General features: G+C 33.7%; 2 protein-coding genes across 3 annotated transcripts; both read left to right on the top strand.

The window, feature by feature from the left end:
* The first annotated feature begins 3217 nt into the window (after positions 1-3217).
* On the top strand, positions 3218-3884 carry LOC147533276 (uncharacterized). The gene has a single exon (XM_086650407.1). It carries the CDS (start codon positions 3223-3225, stop codon positions 3802-3804), a length of 582 nt encoding a protein of 193 aa, XP_086506533.1. The 5' UTR covers positions 3218-3222; the 3' UTR covers positions 3805-3884.
* Positions 3885-10966: 7082 nt separating this feature from the next.
* ATCAD4 (GroES-like zinc-binding alcohol dehydrogenase family protein) lies at positions 10967-13302 on the top strand. Of its 2 annotated transcripts, XR_015227378.1 has the most exons (6): positions 10967-11214; positions 11325-11438; positions 11526-11753; positions 11986-12425; positions 12867-13138; positions 13184-13302. XR_015227378.1 is itself a non-coding variant. In XM_086646656.1 (5 exons), the coding sequence occupies exons 1-5, from the start codon at positions 11126-11128 to the stop codon at positions 13064-13066; spliced, it is 1071 nt and encodes a 356-aa protein (XP_086502782.1). In that variant the 5' UTR covers positions 10984-11125; the 3' UTR covers positions 13067-13302. The 2 variants fall into 2 exon arrangements, 1 of the variants encoding a protein (XP_086502782.1); XM_086646656.1 differs by having other exon boundaries at positions 10984-11214; positions 12867-13302.
* The last annotated feature ends 6862 nt before the right edge of the window (positions 13303-20164 follow it).

Below are 20164 nucleotides of genomic sequence, written 5' to 3'. Positions count from 1 at the left end.
GTACAGGACCCCTGATGAAATTGATTTTAGTGTCGAATTCCATCCACAATGAGTAACCAAACAAAAAATGTAGCCATGTTATCTCGGTACTGATGTAGTCTGGACGAATACCGTTAGGTAATTCCTCTATAAGCAACAAATTTAGAAACATGACAAGAATTCAAGTATCAACAACTGACTGCAAAATTACTAACGCTTGCACAATAATTCCCATAAAATAATGCATTGACATGAATGTATGAAAATTGAGTTCGGAGCATAGACATTAGGTTTTTGTTCTTATCGGTTCTGTCCAGTCTATGATCAGTGTGTCAATACTGTCTAGGACTAACTTTTAGCTTTAGAAGTTTGTAAATTTGTACTAGGAAGGAAGTTTGTGGACACATCATGTCTAGGTTCATTTTCTAATATGAGCAATAGCTTTTGTGCACGGTAACTATAATATTCGATAATGCAGTAAATGGGATTTAAGTGGTCATATCATTTTCTTTTGTCACAAAAATAAAAGGTAACAAGCTCGAAAGTAACAATTGGACCTAAACTAGTTGATTTCCACCTGATTTTCACTGTATAAGATCAATAAAATTCTGACTGGTGGGTCTCCTTCATTGAAGTAAATCATGCATTTTTTATATCAAAAGTCTTCATCTTTTTAGGTTAAGAAATGGACTCCAAAGACACACTTTTGGATGGATGAAAACTTCTTACTTTACAATTTTCATAGACAATCTAGTACTCTCAAATTCACTTTGTTATTGTCTCCATTGATAAAAGAAGACCAACTAACTACTAGGGTCATTTTCCTAAGATGATATTCACCTAGACATTTCTTTTAATCTTAAGATAAAAAAAAAAAATTAAAAATCAGACCATCTTCCACTAAAACTCCATTGGTACATAGTTAATGATGTATAACTCCATGTCTCCTACATGGGACACTTAAGTGTCTGTCACTTTTGATTTGAAATTTATGTATTTGTTCTAAGAAACAACAAGACTTGAAACTCACATCCCACAATCCCAAAATCCAGACCCATATTAGTATAGTACCAAATTAACAAAATTACTTTATTTTTATGGTCGAACATAAATATCGTTTGGTTTATATGAAAGACGTGAAATAACAAAATAAAGTCACTCTCATTCGGAACTTAACACATACGATTTGAATTCAAACTAATATAAATTAAACTTTCATATATCTTTGAAATAATCATAGAAAGTTTCGTTTAGAATTTAACATGTAAGACTAATAAAAAATTGAATTGTGGACGGGAGATGTTATTGGGGTGTCTAACCATACAAACACAGTTCAATTTTTGGGGTTTGGGGAACACACCCATTTATTAAAAAGAAAAAGTAAAGTTGCTCTCTTTCAACACTCTACTCCAATGTCGAGAATTTAGGGATCCTTCACCAAATATTATAAAGTTCTAATTTTATAAGTGACACGTGCTTAATGAGTCAATAACGTACCAACGATAATTTCAACAAAAGAAAACGTACCAAGAATAAAAAGAGAATAAATTCTCTAAGTTTAGCTGAACAATGGATGAAAGTCAACAGTCACCTGTAGAGGGAGTTAGCCTCAAATTTCATACCAACAATGACCAGTGAGCATAAGTATGAATTTGGCTCGGGCTAATCCGCGAATGTGGATAGTATTATTTAAATTTTTTGAGTTTGTTTTCTTTTCCTCGGGATATAATAGTTGTTTAAACTTATTCAAACAATTGACTTTTAATTCATATAAATGAATATAAAATTATCATGATTAGAGAAATGAACGAGTCAGACGTAGGACACTAGTACAAATAAAAAAATGTAAAAATTACCGCACTTCAATTCAAATATTGAGTAGGATTTGATGTCTAAACTTTATATTTTTTGTTGCAAATTTGAAATCTCAACTTGAAAACAAATAAAGATCATATTAGTCAGAGTGATTTTTAATTACGAGACTATCCAACTATTGATACTTTGGAATTTTGGCCCCACAAAAGGAATAAATAATTTTTCTCTAAATTCGTAGTAGATTAATTATAATTGCTGGTGGAGTAGGTTTATCTCCCTATACACCTATTTTTTTTCTCAATAATACCAAAAACTATCAAAATCCAAAATTAAGTGCAACACATGTAGCGCAAATATACATGGTTCTTGTGTTTCCTTACCTACCAAAAAGAAACCAACAAGTTAGGAAATCTAAAACCCTTGGGGAAGTACCAATTTATACTTTATTTTTCTGTTTAAAGTATCAATTTATATCAGAAACTATGTAAGAAAAGTTCAAAATTTGGGTCCAAATACGAAAAAAAACAAACTCGGGAATAATAATGTTAAAAAAACTCAATTTTAAACTGTTGACAACATTTTTAAAACTGTTGACAACACTTTTGAAACTGTGCCAACATATATAATTATATTCTTAATTATGTGTGAACAAAAACAAATTTGTTCATACAAATAAAAAATTGTTGAGAGCAAATACAAAATTGTTGAGAGCAAACTGTGTTTTGTTCAGAAATTTGTTACCTTTCAGATATGCATTGTGTGGTACATTTAATTGAGTGATAGATAACATATACGTCTTTAACTACAAACATTAAGTTCAAAAAAAAAAAAAACTACAAATATTAGATTTCAGATCTTACCATTTTATAAAAAGTGTTGCGCTATAAAACTATAATAGATTAGGTCAATCGACGAATGTGTGTTTATTATAAGTCCTCGTGATTTTAGCAGATGTTACAAATAACTAAGCAAACATAAATTCAAATTTCTTACTTTCATTTTTTGTCAATGGATTGAATAAGCCATCAAAGAAAAACATTATTATAAATTGAGCATATGTAGAACTAGTCCACTTCTTCTCCATTCAAATTTTCCATGTTCAATATTAAACCTTCCAACTTGGACCCGATTCTCGTTTTTATTTATGTATTTACTCCTCCATTTCCTCTATTCTTTCTCAAATCTCATCTTCCTCTGATGTTTCCCTTTTCTTATATTTCTTCCCCAATACTCACACACACACAAGGTGGCGTCACTGACTCGTCAATTCAACACTTTCCAAGTTTCAACTCTCTCCAAATCAATACGGAACCCCCCCAAGTCCCAACCCTTCTCTCTCTAAAATTTGCACTATAAATATGAAACTTTAACAACCCAAGTTTCCAAACATATACAACTCTCAATTCCATTATCATTAAACAAATTAAAATGGCATTCTTCAACTACTTGTCATTATTTCTTCATCTATTTCTTCTATTAAGTTCTACTACATTTTTTGCCCCATCAGAAGCTCGTCTTTTCAATATTATGAATTCTCTTGGTGCTGTTAAAAACTCTGGCCCTAGTCCTGGTGATAATAATAAGTTCACTGACTCAAGTACTTTGGGTGGAATTAAAAACTCTGGTCCTAGTCCTGGTGATAATAATAAGTTCACTGAGTCAAGTACTTTGGGTGGAATTAAAAACTCTGGTCCTAGTCCTGGTGCTGGTAACAAGTTCACCAATACCCAAACTTTGGGTGGTATCAAGAACGCTGGCCCTAGTCATGGTGAAGGTCACAAGTTCAATGAGTCGCAAAACTTGGGTGGAGTTAAAAATTGTGATACTAGAAGCAACAAATTGGGAAAAGAACAAATTTTTAGTAGGGCATTATCGGGTCCAAGCCCGGGTGATGGTCACGGATTCACAAACGATAAAATCCTTGGTGGGCTTAAAGTTTCTGGCCCTAGCCCGAGAGGGGGAGGCCATCGTAAAAACACCGTTAGTGGTCGTAAAACTAAGCGAAATTAGTTGACGATGGGATTTGTATATTCTTTGATTAACTTGGGGTTTTGGTAGCTAATATGGTCAAAGATCATAAGTAAACATTTTAGGGGTTGATTATTTATTTATTTATTTATTCATTACAATTTTTATAATTTGATAAGTAGTATGTATAGATTTAATCGCGATTTTCGCGAAGTAAGCCCAAGTTATATTGTCAAATGACATTTTGTAAGTTTACTTGTTTAATTTGTGTATGTTCTCAACAGAGATATGTAACTAAATAAAGGAATTTTTATTGAATTTTAATCAAAATCAAGATATATTTCTCTAAATCAGTCACTTGAAATACTTGATCTTACTTACGAGAATTTTGGCATAAAACTCTTTGTTCTACAGCTCCTTGTATTGATACTAATTAACTAACGTAGATCTTAGTCGATTTCTCAAAAAAAAAAAAATAACCGCCGCATCAAATGTGAAAATTACTATGCTTTTCTTTGTCGTCGAAATTGGATTCTCTCGTGGCAGGACCTAGATAATATCTCATGCACATTAATGATATTCACTTTTCTAAGATTTTAGGTAAATTTGAAAAACTCGATGTGACCAATGTTTTGAAATTATCATAAGTAAACCCCTCAAATTATTAATTAGATTCTATCATTTCCTCGAGTTCTTGGTATTATTAAGATTAACAAAGTGTCAATCAGGTTCGATCTCATAATTGGAATCCACTGACTTACCCTTACTTACCAGCGAGGCCAGACATTTTATACGATGGGGGAACACTTAAGGGTAAGAAAAAAAATAATCAGTTGAAGAAAATTTCTTATATTGTCATAAAATCTCAAGTAAGGCCTCTTAGATCATCTCCAATGCAACACTCAATCTTAGAATCTCTGAGTGCCACTTAGGATTTTAAAAAACTGCTCTCCAATGCAACACTCTATTTGGATCTCTATGATGACGTGTCGATGGTGGAATAGAGATACCTCAAGAGGACACTCTATTTCTAGAGTGTCCTCTTGAGATATCTCTAATTGTCCAACTCATCAATATTTGATTTCCAACCAATAGAAATCGAGTCTTCTATATTTTCTAAAATAACTAATTATTTATTGACAAAAATAATTATGTCACATAAGTAAATACGATAAGTTTAGAGTTTTGCATTGGAGACAAAAAAAAAATTGAGGATCTCTATTAAGACCACCTAGGAGTGAGAATCTTAACTAGAACTTGACGCATATGATGAATAGCGATTTTTATGAGTTTTGCAGTGGAGATGCTCTTAGATTGTAGCAACGGTTCAGTCATACCATTTCACTGAATATTTCTCTATGTGGCTTTTGAAAAACTAAGAAATAAAACAATATTAAGTTTCTATCCTCACCTTTTAATACTAAATAAACAATTACTTATAATATATCACACTCCTTTATTTTATTGTTGATGAGTTTAATTAGTTACTACTATGTCTTTTAGATCCATAAAACAGTTGAAATACATTAAAAGAAAAAATTAGCAGTATCATTAACTAACTGTTTACATAATTAGGATTGCATTCAACTCCTAGTGTATAAAAAAAGTTAGGGTTATTTTTCAAATAACCTCCAACTTTGTGACCAGCTTCCTGCCTGGCTCCCTACTTTAACAAATATTCTCGTATGACCTCCTTTTTTCCGTTATCTTTGACTGTCCTTATTCTCTCTCCTCCATCTCACTTTCTCTCTCTGGCAAGTCACCTATCACGCCACATCATCATCTTCTCCGGCAAGGATCGCCGGTCGGCTAAAAAAAAAGGGTTATTTCTCTAATGGCCCCCAACTTTGTGACCAGCTTCCCGCTTGGCCCCTTAAATTAGCAAAAATACCCATATGGCCCCCTTTTTCCGTTATCTTTAACTGTCTGTTATTCTCTCTCCTCCATCTCACTTTCTCTCTCTGGCAAGTCACCTATCACGCCACATCATCATCTTCTCCGGCAGGGGTCGCCTGCCGGCTAAAAAAAAAAAAAAAATTTCTCTCTCCTCTCTCTCTAGAAAAAAAAAATTTTAGTGAGAGAGAGGTGAGGAAAAAAATTCTAGAAAGAGAGAAAATAATTCTTTTTTTTAATATTTGAAGGTCGCTCGGCCGGAAATTTGGCCGGCCGGCGACTCCTGCCGGAGAAAATGATGATGTGGCATGATAGGTGACTTGGCAGAGAGAGAAAATGAGATGGAGGAGAGAGAAAATGAGATGGAAGAGAGAGAGTAACGGACAGTTAAAGATAACGGAAAAAATGGGTCATATGGGAATATTTACTAATGTAGGGGGCGAGGAAGGAAGCTGGTCACAAAGTTGGGGGCCGTTCGAGAAATAACCTAAAAAATTAAATTAATATTAAGAATTTAAGAGAAAGAGGGAAATAACCTTAGTTCTAATTAAGAATAATTCAATTGATGAATGGATTGGAATGGGGAGATAACAAAATGTAACTCCTAAATTTTGGCCCTAAATTTTATGACTTAGGGTACTCCAAAGAAGAGAAAAATATAAACACTCGGCTGAACATGAGACTGATACTTAATATATTGGGCTTTGCTAGAAAATGGTGGAATAATGGGTCGGAAAAACAATGAGGGGTGTATCGAAAAGAAGGCAGGAGCTTGTGGGCTAGAAAATGGAGACAACATTGACCAAGCATATTTTGTGGGCACTTCTTCATAGGTAACAGAAGTGCCCATACACGAAGGAGGACCATTAGGGATGCTTCATTTACAGATAGTAACAATTGTATTGGTATTAGCCTTATTGTTCATGATTTTCAGGTCAAATTTATCGAACTAAAAGTAGAAACTCTTAGAGCTCGGATTAGCGAGGAAAGCGAAACCAAGGCTGTTGTTTCAGGCATCCATTAGGCAATCGATCATAAATACATGCACGGTGTAATAGAAAGCGACAACCAAAGTCTAACCCATCATTTTCAGGATCCCAAAAAACGATGTCTTGCTTTCAAGTTTTCACTGTAGGCTTTGAGGGCGATGGTGACTCGCCGATGCAAGATAGACAGACCAAGTCGCTGGAGGGTTATAATCATCTCTTTACCTTGATCCTATGGAAACATTGGATCTCAAACCCCAGTAGTAAAGTGTTGAGCGTAGCCTTCGGGCCTACGCCCCCTACATGCACCACTTCAATGGATCTCTAGCCCCCGTCTTCGGACCAGAACCGACCGCCTCTTTGGCCTACTGGCTCGATCTATTCCTGCTTCTGTGAAGGAGGGCAAGACGCGGCATGACCAACCCGGGCTTTTCCCTATCTCCCATCCTTGGCATGGAACATCAACAAAAATTAGGCAGGAAACTCCCTAAGCCCCGTAATTGACAATTTGTCACTCACATCCAGCAAGTTAAAGATCCTATATATCTACTCACCAGCATTTAGTTCTCCTACATCGCCAGAATCCACTATAAACCAGAAAGTCGCGAAATGAGCTCAGATAACAGAAGGCAATAGATTATGGAAATATATTTCAAACTTGTTTCTGATATGTACTATAACAGTAAACTTGTTATTAATCATATTATTGTTAAATTTCAACAAAAAAAAAAACTTGAATGACGCTAGGATACCCAACGAGGGGTCTTAAGTCTTAGGTTACTTCCCCTACGACCGGGGCGGTAACCTTTTTCATGCACACCAAAACATTGCAGCCAATATGCAATTGGGCTTGCCAAATGAACATCAAGAAGTTCTTTAACCATTATCAATGATAAGGGTGGATACCATTAATTTGATTGCACATCTACTATACTGGATCATCTAGGGGTACAAGAAATAACTTGTAAAGACTCATAATTAGTGCATTGGCTTTCTATATCCAAGACACTATTTCCTAAAAGAACCACAATAAATTGATGAATATCATAGCTCAAATTAGTGGAATATTTGAATCCACTTCCCTTATTCTTTGATAAATAAAAATGTCACTACCATTGATGCAGATAGAGTTAGTTTACACATTACCTTAGACTATAGTAATCCGAACAAAGATTAATTGACTTTCTGACCAATCTAGGAACTTAAAATGATAGAGACCAAATAAAAGATAATCTAGGATTTCTTAGATAAGCATAAACTTTATGATGTATGAATTAAAAGGGTTGGAAGATATTATTCAATACCTAACACATTAAAAGTCAGAAGTTGGAAATCATAATCTACTTAATATTGATATTCCATCATTATTGTTTAATTCATTATTCTCTCTAATCACAAATATAAAATTAAATATTATATAGTATTGCGGGTAAGACATCGATGTCCAACCTCCATAATTCATATTAATACGTCTAAAACAAGTTTACGATCGACTAAGAAATGAAATTCATGTACATTCTTCTTTACTTTTTCCTACTTTTTGTTCTTGTTTGGTGGTCTGGTGAGAAGCTTAATTTATACTAGTATAATCCACCAACCCTCCAAGACAAAGTCATCCAGGTCAATTCATGAGAGACTGATTCTGTTTGAAGTAGACAAAGAACTACAAACTAACACCCATAATTAAAGTATTTCTTACTCTTGAAAATGTTAATCTATTTTCTTCTAATTGAGTTCTTGAATATATGAAAGTTACTTTATGTCTGTAACCTTGCAAGAGGATAAGGACCACAACTAGTTCCAAAAGGTGAACATATGGCTTATCTTAGCCCAGTATGGTCGACCCCGTACTCTATTTATATTTATATTTATATATATATAAAGGTTAGGGGTGGGATGAATTTTCATTCCGAAGGGCGAGGGCGGGGGCCTCCTCCAATTTTAAATATGATGAAACACTTGTCTTAATACCAACCATGTTGTCTTTGATTTAGGCGACACTTCTTCCCCTCGGTAAATTATACAAATTTTTTTCCTCTGCGCGGCTATGTCTTCAACCTCTCTACGCTTCTCTATCTAATCAATCTAGACGCCAAATCTACTCAAAAAGTCTAACAGGTACGTAACACAAAGTGTTAAGTTATAATTGAGGTGTGACATGAGATTAAGAGTAATACATATAAAAAATTTGTTTGGCAAGAGAATCCAAGTCTAGTCAAATACTGATCATCAGGCCTCAAATATTCGAAGAGTTAGGTTAGGGGCCAACTAGAGCCTGGAAGAATCTTTTAATATGTTTGAAACGGCTGAAGTTTATGGTGGAATTGATCGTGAACAAAATAATGAAAGTTGGATATTAGATTATATTTAGATTAGGTGCATGTCTTAAGGTTTATTGTATGGATTGTATGATTGACAAGGTGGCTGCAGGACTAATTCTCAATGAAAACAATGGTTTGCACGAAATAAGGGGGATTTATTTATCCCAATATTTTTCTAAAAAGATAAAAAATATTACATTAAATGATAGGTAAGAACATCATAATGTTTTTTTTTTCTTTTGGAATTTAATTTCGATGTACAATAGTCATTACAATTTACAACGGCGTTGATACATCAAAGATGTGATAAGCACGGTAACTATCAGATTAAACAAGAACAGGCCTAAAGTCCAACTAAACTATGGCCTAAAGCAGCGAAATAGATATCCTCCCATTTTTTCTGTCGCCAATGCAAATCTCTAAAAGTGTTTTGTTTACTTACATGTCATGATTAATGCTGTAAAGAAAATAATTAGTTATCTTTCAGGTGTACCATGTATGAAGTCTTATTGATTTCTATTAGTCTAAATATTAAAAATGATGAGTCGGTCAATAGAGATATTTGAAGAAGACACTGTGGAAATAGAGCATCTTAATGAGATATCCGTATTTAACGACTGCCATAATATCTTAGACATCAAAATTAAACATGACATTGGAAAAAATTTCAAAAAAAAAGTTCAAAAATCTTATGTGGCAGACAAATTTTTTAAGATTGAGATTGCACTGAAGATGCTCTTAGATTTGAATTAAGCAACCTAAAGAATAGGGATTCATAAGTATTTTTTTGCTTTCAACCTAAGAAATACATCGAGAAGATTAGAGATTTGCTTCCTCAATTTCAAGGAATCACCTTTTTACACATCACCAGAAGACAAAACAAAGTGGCTAACAAGTTAGCAAAATGGACAAGAACTCAAACGGGAAAATTTTGATCTAATATTCCGCATTTCATTTCTCATTTTTACTGTAATCATGCTTTTAAGTTATTAATTTAATGTTTTATTTCAACAAAAAAATACTACAAGGATTGAGTTTGAGTGCGATATGTAAAATTCTTATTAATAACTTTACATATTGTTAATAGGAAAAATACTTGGATGAAATTTTGATGTTTAATGATGATACAAAAAAAATTACATTTTTTTCTAATTATAACATCTTTTGAGATTCTATAACTAGTACAAAAAAAAATACAAGAATTTCGTGTTCATCTTTGTCTCGAAATGAAATAAGATATTTTTGAGTATGCTTTTAATTAAGATACTAATTTGATGCTGATGAAAAATAAGTTGCATATCCAAAATCAACAGTACCGTTAACACCAACATAACTATCTATAGTTTATAAGGAAAGAGAATTAGGGCCTTTCTTGAAACCAAATTATATGTTTATAAATAGATAATTAGACAAAAGAAGATTAATTTTGGTAAATTTGGTAACATTTGTTTGATTGTCTCCTGCCAATTTAAAAAAAAAAAAAAAAAGATTCATTTCCTTTTGGGAAGATGATAACTTAAGAAAGAGGAGAGCACGTTGTGGACGACAATACTTTGGTTTACCCCACCAATAAGGTGGGTAACCAATCTACTTCCAAAAACTGTATTCTAACACTACAATACGAGCTCATCACCATTACAGTTGTACATTGGATCGGTAACCGATTTTTATGTCGTATCCAAAAATCAGTCTGAAATAGTTAGGTTACTGAAAAACTGAATCTTAACCAACCTACCTCAATCCGAGCAGATTCGTTCATTGCTTGATTTGGTTACCGAATCAAACTATACCTGAACAGTTTGGTTACCGAACCAGAAGATGGAACTTCAACGCCAACACGGCTAATTAACTCTTCATCGACGGTGAGGTACTTGGTGTGTAATTGTCACCCACGTTATTATTTGGGTAGTAGGTAAGTGATGTGATGATGACGTATGATTCCACCTACCGCACCTTCCGATTTGCGGACGTGTAAGATTATGCCAAGTCATGGCCAATGATAACTCCTATTTATTCTCCCCAACTCATCCTCAGACAGAGAAACGTAAACAGAAACCCCCTAATTCCTTCTTTCCTCTGTTTTTCTCTCTCTCTCTCTCTCTCTCTCTCTACTTTCTCTCTCTCTCTACACAGACAGAAAAGCTAAGCCGGGAAGAAGGAGATATGGGTAGCATCAAAACTGAGACAACCATCACCGGATGGGCAGCAACTGACCCATCAGGAATTCTCACTCCATTTACTTACTCTCTAAGGTATTTAAAATCCCATTCATTTCTTCCTCTGTTTTTTCTTGTTTTCCATCCAAATTCTTTTGCCTAACATAATCTTCATATTTGTTGAAATCAAAATCAATCAAAAACAGGGAAACTGGACCAGAGGATGTATTCATTAAGGTCATTTTCTGTGGTATTTGTCACACTGATATTCATCAAGTCAAGAATGATCTTGGCATGTCAAATTACCCTATGGTTCCTGGGTAATCACCAAATTCACAAAAATCTGATAGTTTTTTTTTTTACCAATATATGTGGGTTTTTAATCATGGGTTCCAAAAAATTGACAGGCATGAAGTAGTGGGAGAAGTGATTGAGATTGGATCAGATGTGACCAAATTTAAAGTTGGTGAAAATGTTGGAGTTGGAGCAATAGTTGGAAGTTGCAGGAAATGTTCTTCATGTAATTCAAAAGTAGAACAATACTGTAACAAGAGGATTTGGTCTTATAATGATGTTTATACAGATGGAAAACCTACCCAAGGTGGATTTGCTGAATCCATGGTTGTTGATCAAAAGTAAGAATTTGTAGATTACTTTGTATCATAATACGCCTTTCAATCTGCCTCGTCTGAAATCTAACCCCTCTTAATCAGATTAACCTAAAAATCGGCAAATTAGACGAGTCTGACAAAAACAAACATTCTGAAATCTGACTCTCGAGTCAATTCAGACCATGAGTCAGATTTCGTATTTCCTGAAAGAAAAAAATGGTTAAATTCCTTTTTCTAAATTAACTTTTTTGTGAAGGTTTGTGGTGAAGATTCCTGAAGGGTTTGCTTTGGAACAAGCGGCGCCGCTACTTTGTGCTGGATTAACAGTTTACAGTCCATTAAGGAAATTTGATTTGACAAAGAGTGGATTAAGAGCTGGAATATTGGGATTAGGAGGAGTTGGTCATATGGGTGTGAAAATTGCAAAAGCATTAGGTCATCATGTGACTGTGATAAGTTCATCTGATAAGAAGAAAGTGGAAGCCATTGATGATCTTGGTGCTGATGCTTATCTTGTTAGCTCTGATCCTGATCAATTCCAACAAGCTGCTGATAGTCTTGACTATATCCTTGATACTATTCCTGTTTTTCATCCACTTGAACCTTACCTTTCACTTTTGAAAGTTGATGGTCGTTTAGTCATTATGGGTGTTATTGGCCAACCTCTTCAATTTGTTAGCCCTCTTCTCATGCTTGGTTAGTTCCTCAAAACCCTTCCTCTCTCAGTTTTTTAGCTCTCTATCTTGGTATTTGTTTTTTTAGATTGTTAGAATTGGGGTTAGCATTAGGTAGTGTTTTATTTTTTTTCCGAGTCAGATTGAAGTCTGACTATAGGTCTGAATTTACTTATATCGGTTCAGAATGTTTGTTTTTGTTTGATTCACTTGAGTGCATGATTCGAGTTGATTTTAGGTTCATTTGAGTTAGAATATTTAAATTAGACCGAGAGGAAAAAAAAATATAAAGACCACGTTAGTCCGACTTGTCTTAATCTCTTAGTTTGACTTGTCATTTCAGATTAATTTGGACAATGGTCGCTTACCTTGAATCTATTTTATGTCTTACTCGTATGGACACATTTTGAAATCTGATTAGAGTCAATTCTATATTACTGAGTGTGATTGTTGTTTGGTGAAGGGAGAAAGTCAATCACCGGAACATTTATTGGAAGTGTAGAAGAGTCAGAGGAGATGCTTGAATTCTGCAAAGAGAAGGGAATAACCTCTCAGATTGAAATGGTGAAGATGGATTACCTTAACAAAGCCTTTGAAAGGTTGGAGAAGAATGATGTTCGATACAGGTTTGTGGTCGATGTCGCAGGAAGCAAGCTTGCTTAATCTCTTATATGATGAAAAATCAAGATGAACCCAAATTGGTCAAGTCTTTTCTTTTGAATTTTAATTAATCTTGTGTTATTCACATTGAAGCTTTTTTTTTTCTTTTGTTGTTGAAAGTGTTATTCGCATTGAAGCTGAGGTGGGAAACAAAATCATTTAAACTGTTGGGTTATTATGGTTTTAATATTCTGGTTTTTAAGTGGTGAAGTAAGAAAACTTTGTTGGATTTTGGATAATGTGCTCTGCTTTTGTTTTTTTTTTTTTTTTTTTTATTAGATTTGTTTTTCTTCTTTGAATACCATGTCTTGTCACTTTTAATAATGTCATGCCATGAAAAAATGGAATATCTTTATTCTTAGGGGGGGGTAGTGGTTGGGGATTTGGAGGGACATTGCCATGTCCCTCCAAATCCTATGTTATTGGTTGGGGACATTTTAAATGTCCCCAAATGTCTGTGTTATTGGTTGGGGACATTTAAAATGTCTCAAAATGTCTCTAAATGTCCGTGTTATTCGTTTGAGACATTTCAAATGTCCTGAAATGTCTGTGGTATTCGTTAGAGACACGAAATTACGGACATTTCAAGACAAATTGGTTTTGGAGACATGTGAAGACATTTTAGTGTAAATTTGGAGAGCTTTTGGAGAGAAAATGTCTTTCAAAATATGGAAGACACTTGCGGACATTTCATTAAGAAATATAAAAATAATTATTATTATCAAATTAGATTAAATAATTTATAATAAATAATATATAAAAATATTAATTATTATAATACTTTATTATAGTAATAATGATATTATTGCCATTACTATATTATACTATTATTATATTATTACAATATTATCTTATTATTATATTATTATACTATATTATTATTATCTTATTATATGTTACTATATTATTGTATTATTATTATATTATATTATTACTATATTATATTATTATTATTATATTATAGTAATAATGATATTATTATCATATTACTATATTATATTATTATTATCCTATTATTATTACATTATTTTCTTATATTACTATATTATTGTATTATTATTATTATATTATTGTATTATTATTATTATTATTATTATTATTATTATTATATTTTATAATATTATCTTATTATATTACTATGTTATATTATTATTATCTTATTATATGTTACTATATTATTGTATTATTATATTATTATATTATTATATTATTATATTATTATATTATATTATAGTAATAATGATATTATTATCATATTACTATATTATATTATTATTATATTATATATATATATATATATATATATATTAGTATACTATATAAAATAATACATATTTACCAATTGTCCATCAATGTTCACAGATATCTACGGATGGCTACCAAAGTCGAAAAATATATTTTCGAAATAATGGTACAATTATTTTTATTTCATATGATTAAACGATAATGATAAAATTAAATAAATAAATGTCCACTAATTGTCCATAAATGTCCTCAGATATCCACAGACGTCCACAAAACTCGAAAAATATATTTTTAAAATATGAGTACAAATATATTATTTTGTATGGTTAGACAATAATGATAATACTAAAATAATAAATGCCTACCAATTGTCATCCATGATGAGATAATAATAATAATAATAATAATAATAATAATAATAATAATAATAATATTAATAATAATAATAATATTAATAATAATAATAATAATAATAATATAATAATATAATAATATCCACTACACATTTTGTCCATGGATTCAATATGTTGAAATGTCTCCAAAACATTTTGTCTATAAACCAAATGTCTTGAAATGTCCATAAAGACTTTTTGTCCATAAATCAAATGTCTTAAAATGTCTATAAAGACCTTTTGTCTACAGACAAATGTCTCGAAATGTCTTAAAATGTCTCGAAATGTCTACGAGACATTTTGTCCACGAATGTCCTCCTAAATCCCTATCCACTACCCCCCCTTAATCATTGATGGTGGGTGAACTTCTTGTCTCAAAATGTCACAAAATTTAGGTTATCGTTGTAACTGTTCCAAAGGGCTTTGCTAATGTGATTAAATTTTGTTTCATATGTATTACGTAAGTATACCATCAAGATGGAGTTGATTGAGCCGTTAAGAAAGCACTATTGATTGAATCTTTCAGGATTTTGTAGTTGATGGTATCATTTGAAAAGATTAACTATATCGAAGAAAGTATGCATACATAACTAATAACCTTGCCCCATCTTACAAGTGATTTTATCCCAATCTTAAGGCGGTGAAACTTAGGTGGTGGATTCATTTCCGTTCATTTTCGTATAAGACGTTGCCTATTATATATCTGTTATTCACTCATGAACAACAATTAGGATTCCGATTGGAAAATTTTGCTAGAAATGTTTTTCATACCATTAAATGTCTAAACTAGTGTTTCTAAGCCAATAAAATCAACAATCGCCATCACTCACCTACCAAAACTGTCAAATTATGCTTTCTATCTACCAATTGGTGGTCCTAATTGTTTTAGAATCTTCAAAAGGTTGAATTGGTTTTGTTGAAATTTGTCAACCAAAGGCTTTGGTTATTGATTGGGTGGATTGTCTTGGGAAAAAAGTTTGGGTACAAAAAAAAATTTGGGTGGGTTGAAAAATTATTTTCCCCTTACGCCTATATTTGGAGTTTTTGGTAATCAGAAATGGGCCACCCTAGCCCACTGAGTGTTATTGTTTGGGGCATCAACATTATACACTTTACTCAAATATCACGAAAAACCAACTGTATCTGATCATGGTTGGCCTTTCACCTCTTGCCAAATATGTGGGTTCGGTCCTCCAAGGCCTGTTAGAGCTTGCTTCAACCATCTCATGGCTATATCCATGGATTTCAGGTCAAATAGCAAAAACTAGAAGATTCAGCCTAAGGAAAGTGTGTGGACGTATTAGTTTAAGCCTTTGTCCCCGTTTTCTCGCTGACCCATGCCATAGGTACGTTGACTACCTTCTGCCGGTGAACTTTTCTAGAATCTAAAAACAAAAAAAATTCTTCTTCCTCTTCCCCACCATCGTATCTCTTTCTGTCTCTCTCTCTCAATTTCAAGGAAGAGAATTCTCTCCTTCGTCACAACAAAGAGAAAGATAGGAAGAGGGATGAGTGGGAGGTTGTGGTGGGTCTGTGGAAGGAAGGAAGAAAATCTCGAAAAAAAAAAATGTTATTAATGAGCGTCAACGATGCCAGTACCCTGTCGACAGGGCCGTGTGGTGGGGGGTGCGGGCCGTGCGCCCGCACAGGGCCCCCCACCACAAGGGGCCTACTTTAGATTTTCATATGTTCTTTGCGTTGGTCTAGTATTACTAGTAAATAAAGATGTTACTTTTGAACAACAAACCTAGGTAGCGTAGTGGTTAAGTTGGAGGGACTTAATGTGTTTGATCATGGGTTCGAACTCAATGGAGAGCAATTACTATTTAATTTTTCTCTTCACTTTCTCATTCCTTTCATGCAAAGCTTTATCTTGCAATATTCAATACATTTCTCTAAACATTCTTCTCTTACAAAATTTTAACTAAATTTCTCTCTCTCTCTCTCTCTCTCTCTATATATATATATACCGTTGATATCTCTCTATGATCTAATTTTGGATTAACGTGTTAGAGCATCTCCAATGCAAAACTTAAAAAAAAACTCTATTTGGCTTATGTGTTGAGTCTCAATTGAGATTCTCTTTCCTATGTGGCTAACTTGAGTGTCTCTAATTCAAGTCCTTCTCCAATGCAACACTCTAAAAAACTCTAATAGATACACATGTCATACATACATTTAATAGGAAAAAGTGGTTGAGAAAGAAAAGCTTTCTATTGGTTCAAAAATTAAATTTGATGACTAGGACACTTAAGACTCTCAAAAGAGATCTCAAAAATAGAGTTTCTAGTTGAGACATCTTAAAACTTAATGCTTCCACATCAACTTAAGATCTCAATTGAGTTTTGCATTGGAGAGGTTTTTTCTCAAAAAAACTCTAAAGTCCTAGGTGGCACTTAAGATTTTAAGATTGAGTCTTGCATTGGAGATGCTCTTAGAAAGAAACCAGGTTCGTAATTTTGATTAAAAATCTATATAAATCAAGAAAAATTTTATCTGGAAAATATTAGACCAATCTATATATAGGGCCCAAATTAAGTTTGGCACTGGGCCCCTAAATTGTCAGGCACGGCCCTGCCTGTCGATCCTTGTCTGCGTAAAAGGAAAGAAAAGGTGGTGTGGTTTTGGGAACAAAGGATCCACTCAAATTTGTATTCCGAAAAAAAAAATATGTCACCCAAAAGCGGCCGTAAATTGTTTGTAATATCTTTTACTCATTTAAAGAACTGTGGAACTCCAAAGTGGAATGTGAACCATTATCATGAATTGGGCCATCATAGCCTCATAGATAACTTCTGATCCAAATGACTTTTTCAATGTTACCATGAAGCCCCCATTTCACAAGGACAAGCGGGGCATTCAAACCCCACATTATAAATCTCTTATGTGAAACCATTCATCTTTTTTTTTTTCCGTAGGTTGGATGACTTTTTGTAGGAAGTATCAATGACGCGTAGTAACAAAGTTCTTGCCCGTTCAACAGAAAAAAAAAACGAAGTTCTTGACCACTCCAGCGGATGGTCTTGGGCCAGAGGTTAGTAGTCCACATATACAAGAATTTTATGAGGGTTTGTAAGGGTCAGGGGAATGTCTCTGTCATGTTGGGTGGGACAGATGAAACTTTTGTTATGATTTGAAGGGCAAATATAGTGACTCCATATCTATCTAATTACCTACGAATTTATCTTTTCTTGTTGAGACAAAATTTTGAAGCGACTCCTGAAAGGTATTTAGCTATTTCAACATATGCTATGTTAAACGATTCCTTAACCATTTAGTACCGTTATTGTTTCCTATTAACTTATTGAAAACACAGTTGTAAAAACTCCACTAGGGAAACTCGCACTATCGATTTCGCAGTGTTTAAACACAATAGAGCTATGATATAATGTGAGAAGGATAAAATTAATCTATAAGCTATCATAGCACGAACACTAACAATACAACTGTCGCCGACAATTGTTTAGCGAGTTGGTTTTGCGCCTACTCCAAAAATCCAATTTCGGTTCACAATGGAGGTGGAAGCCAATAAGCCATCATTTATTGACTGTTGTCAGAGGGTATAAACAAACTAAAAGTAAGAACCGTCTCTCATGCCCTAGAATAGCCTTACGGGTATTTATATGGTTTTTAGGGCCGAAGATGTCTTTGATAATCGTAGTTATCGAACTCAATCAATTCATGTATTTATTCATGATGTATCCATACAATATTGAACGTAATGACTCTTGGAGTTAATGTCTAAAGAAAAAAAGGCATTACGCGAACACCATGACAACACGTCAGAGTAACTTTTTATCATAGGTTCAACTTCATCATCACTGTCTGAATCATTAATAAGATTCTCTGGAAACTTCACTGTTCTATTGCCTATTAATGGGTTAATTTCATTCTTGGGCTTCTGCCACAAAGTATCCAAGCAAACTTCCACCCAACGAGACCAAGAAAGTGAAGGTGGGCTTGACGCAAACAACTGGGCCTTAGCACCTTTATTTGTGCGTTTAGGCCCCTTCTGTGATGGACCAGTTTCTTTACGAGTCCACCCAAAAGACCTCAATACTTACTGAACTTGAGCATGCACCTACAGTCCAAATTATGGATGTTTCCCCCAAACCCCGCCGAACAATGTGGACTAGAGACCCTAAACTCGATATCCCAATTTTCAACTGATTCATGGTTTATATCTTAACCAATTGTATATGGATGTAGTTTTGACCGCCTCGCTTAGAAAGATGGTGATCTCTCCTTCGTGATTTAAGGTGTAAATTGGGGTGCATCTAACATGTTCGGTAGTTTCTTTGGAATCCTCCGACATGGCGGATTTTTTAACAATCAATCCTTTTGGGGGAATGTCGTCGAACCGGTGGGCCTTGGGCTAGTTCTAAATTGATATAAATCACCATATCTCACACTAGATAGAGTGTATAAATCTTGGATGAGGAAATATGGTAGTGGGAAGGAAATTACTCCAAATATCATAAAACATTATTGTGTTGATTCCAATGTTCACTGAATACAATGTGAAAGTAAAAAAAAAAATGTGTTGATGATGTCATTTTAAAATTATACTAGTATAGTATAGAACAACAACCAATCCCATTAGGATGGAAGAACATTTGTTATTGCTTAGACTCCATTCTTGGAAAATGTTTACAATTTCTTGGACCACATCTTGTTAACTTTAACTCCTCCTCCTGCACATTCAATTATGAACTAGTTTCTCTCCAATCCTCACAATGCTTTCTTAAAGTTAAATATTCATTTCCTGTTTCTATGTCATTGAGATGGCCATGTCACTCAAACCCTCTTTATATGATGAAGTTTTAAGTCTTCTACTATTAAAACTTTGTGAGTTGTGACCCATCTCAAAAGATATACTAGTAGATATTAAACTTAAAATATCATATATGTAGAGAATTTGAAGTTATTATAAGAGTAGTGGTTTAATGGCTTTCTTTTTGGGTCCATAATAGTAGGGATATGCTATAGAATCAAAAGAAATTCCCTTTTATTTTCTTGATCAAAGAAAGAAATAGAAAGAGGGCATCACCAAATTCAAATCAGAACAAACAAGAATCCCTCCCAAGGCTCAGCAGACACAGCCATCCAACAAGGGACATGTCAAGAAAATTGAAGGATGTGTTGAGATAACTTTTTTTTTATGAGATTGTGTTGAGATAACTTGCTTTATTGGATTTGATTGATTTTTGTGAACAGTTTGATGTTGCCTTCACATTTCACTTTGGTTACCTTTTCCTTTTTACCTAATCTTTTGTTTTACTCTCACTCTCTCTCTCTCTCTTGGTGGGCATAAAAACCCATCAGTCTCATACAAAACACCATTGATACTATGTCCATCTCTGCCCAAGTACTCTAGTCCGATTACACCATTGGTACTGTGTCAAACCATAATCTCTTCCCAAAGTACTCTAATCCCTTTGGGGGTATCCTGTGTTTGGAAGAA

The sequence above is a fragment of the Eschscholzia californica genome, unplaced genomic scaffold (assembly GCF_041429995.1).
Source record: "Eschscholzia californica isolate CP2 unplaced genomic scaffold, dmEscCali1.0.p SCAF_6, whole genome shotgun sequence".
NCBI lineage: Eukaryota > Viridiplantae > Streptophyta > Magnoliopsida > Ranunculales > Papaveraceae > Eschscholzia > Eschscholzia californica.
Note: the sequence above shows the minus strand (reverse complement) of the source record. Positions and strands in the feature narration are given on the sequence as shown.

Bases quoted from the DNA above. Each gene is read 5' to 3' on its own strand.
- LOC147533276 (XM_086650407.1), top strand. From the start codon at position 3,223: ATGGCATTCTTCAACTACTTGTCATTATTTCTTCATCTATTTCTTCTA.
- ATCAD4 (XM_086646656.1), top strand. From the start codon at position 11,126: ATGGGTAGCATCAAAACTGAGACAACCATCACCGGATGGGCAGCAACT. The intron at 11,439-11,525 runs GTAATCACCAAA...AAAAATTGACAG, and splicing joins AATTACCCTATGGTTCCTGG to GCATGAAGTAGTGGGAGAAG. The intron at 11,754-11,985 runs GTAAGAATTTGT...TTTTTTGTGAAG, and splicing joins TCCATGGTTGTTGATCAAAA to GTTTGTGGTGAAGATTCCTG.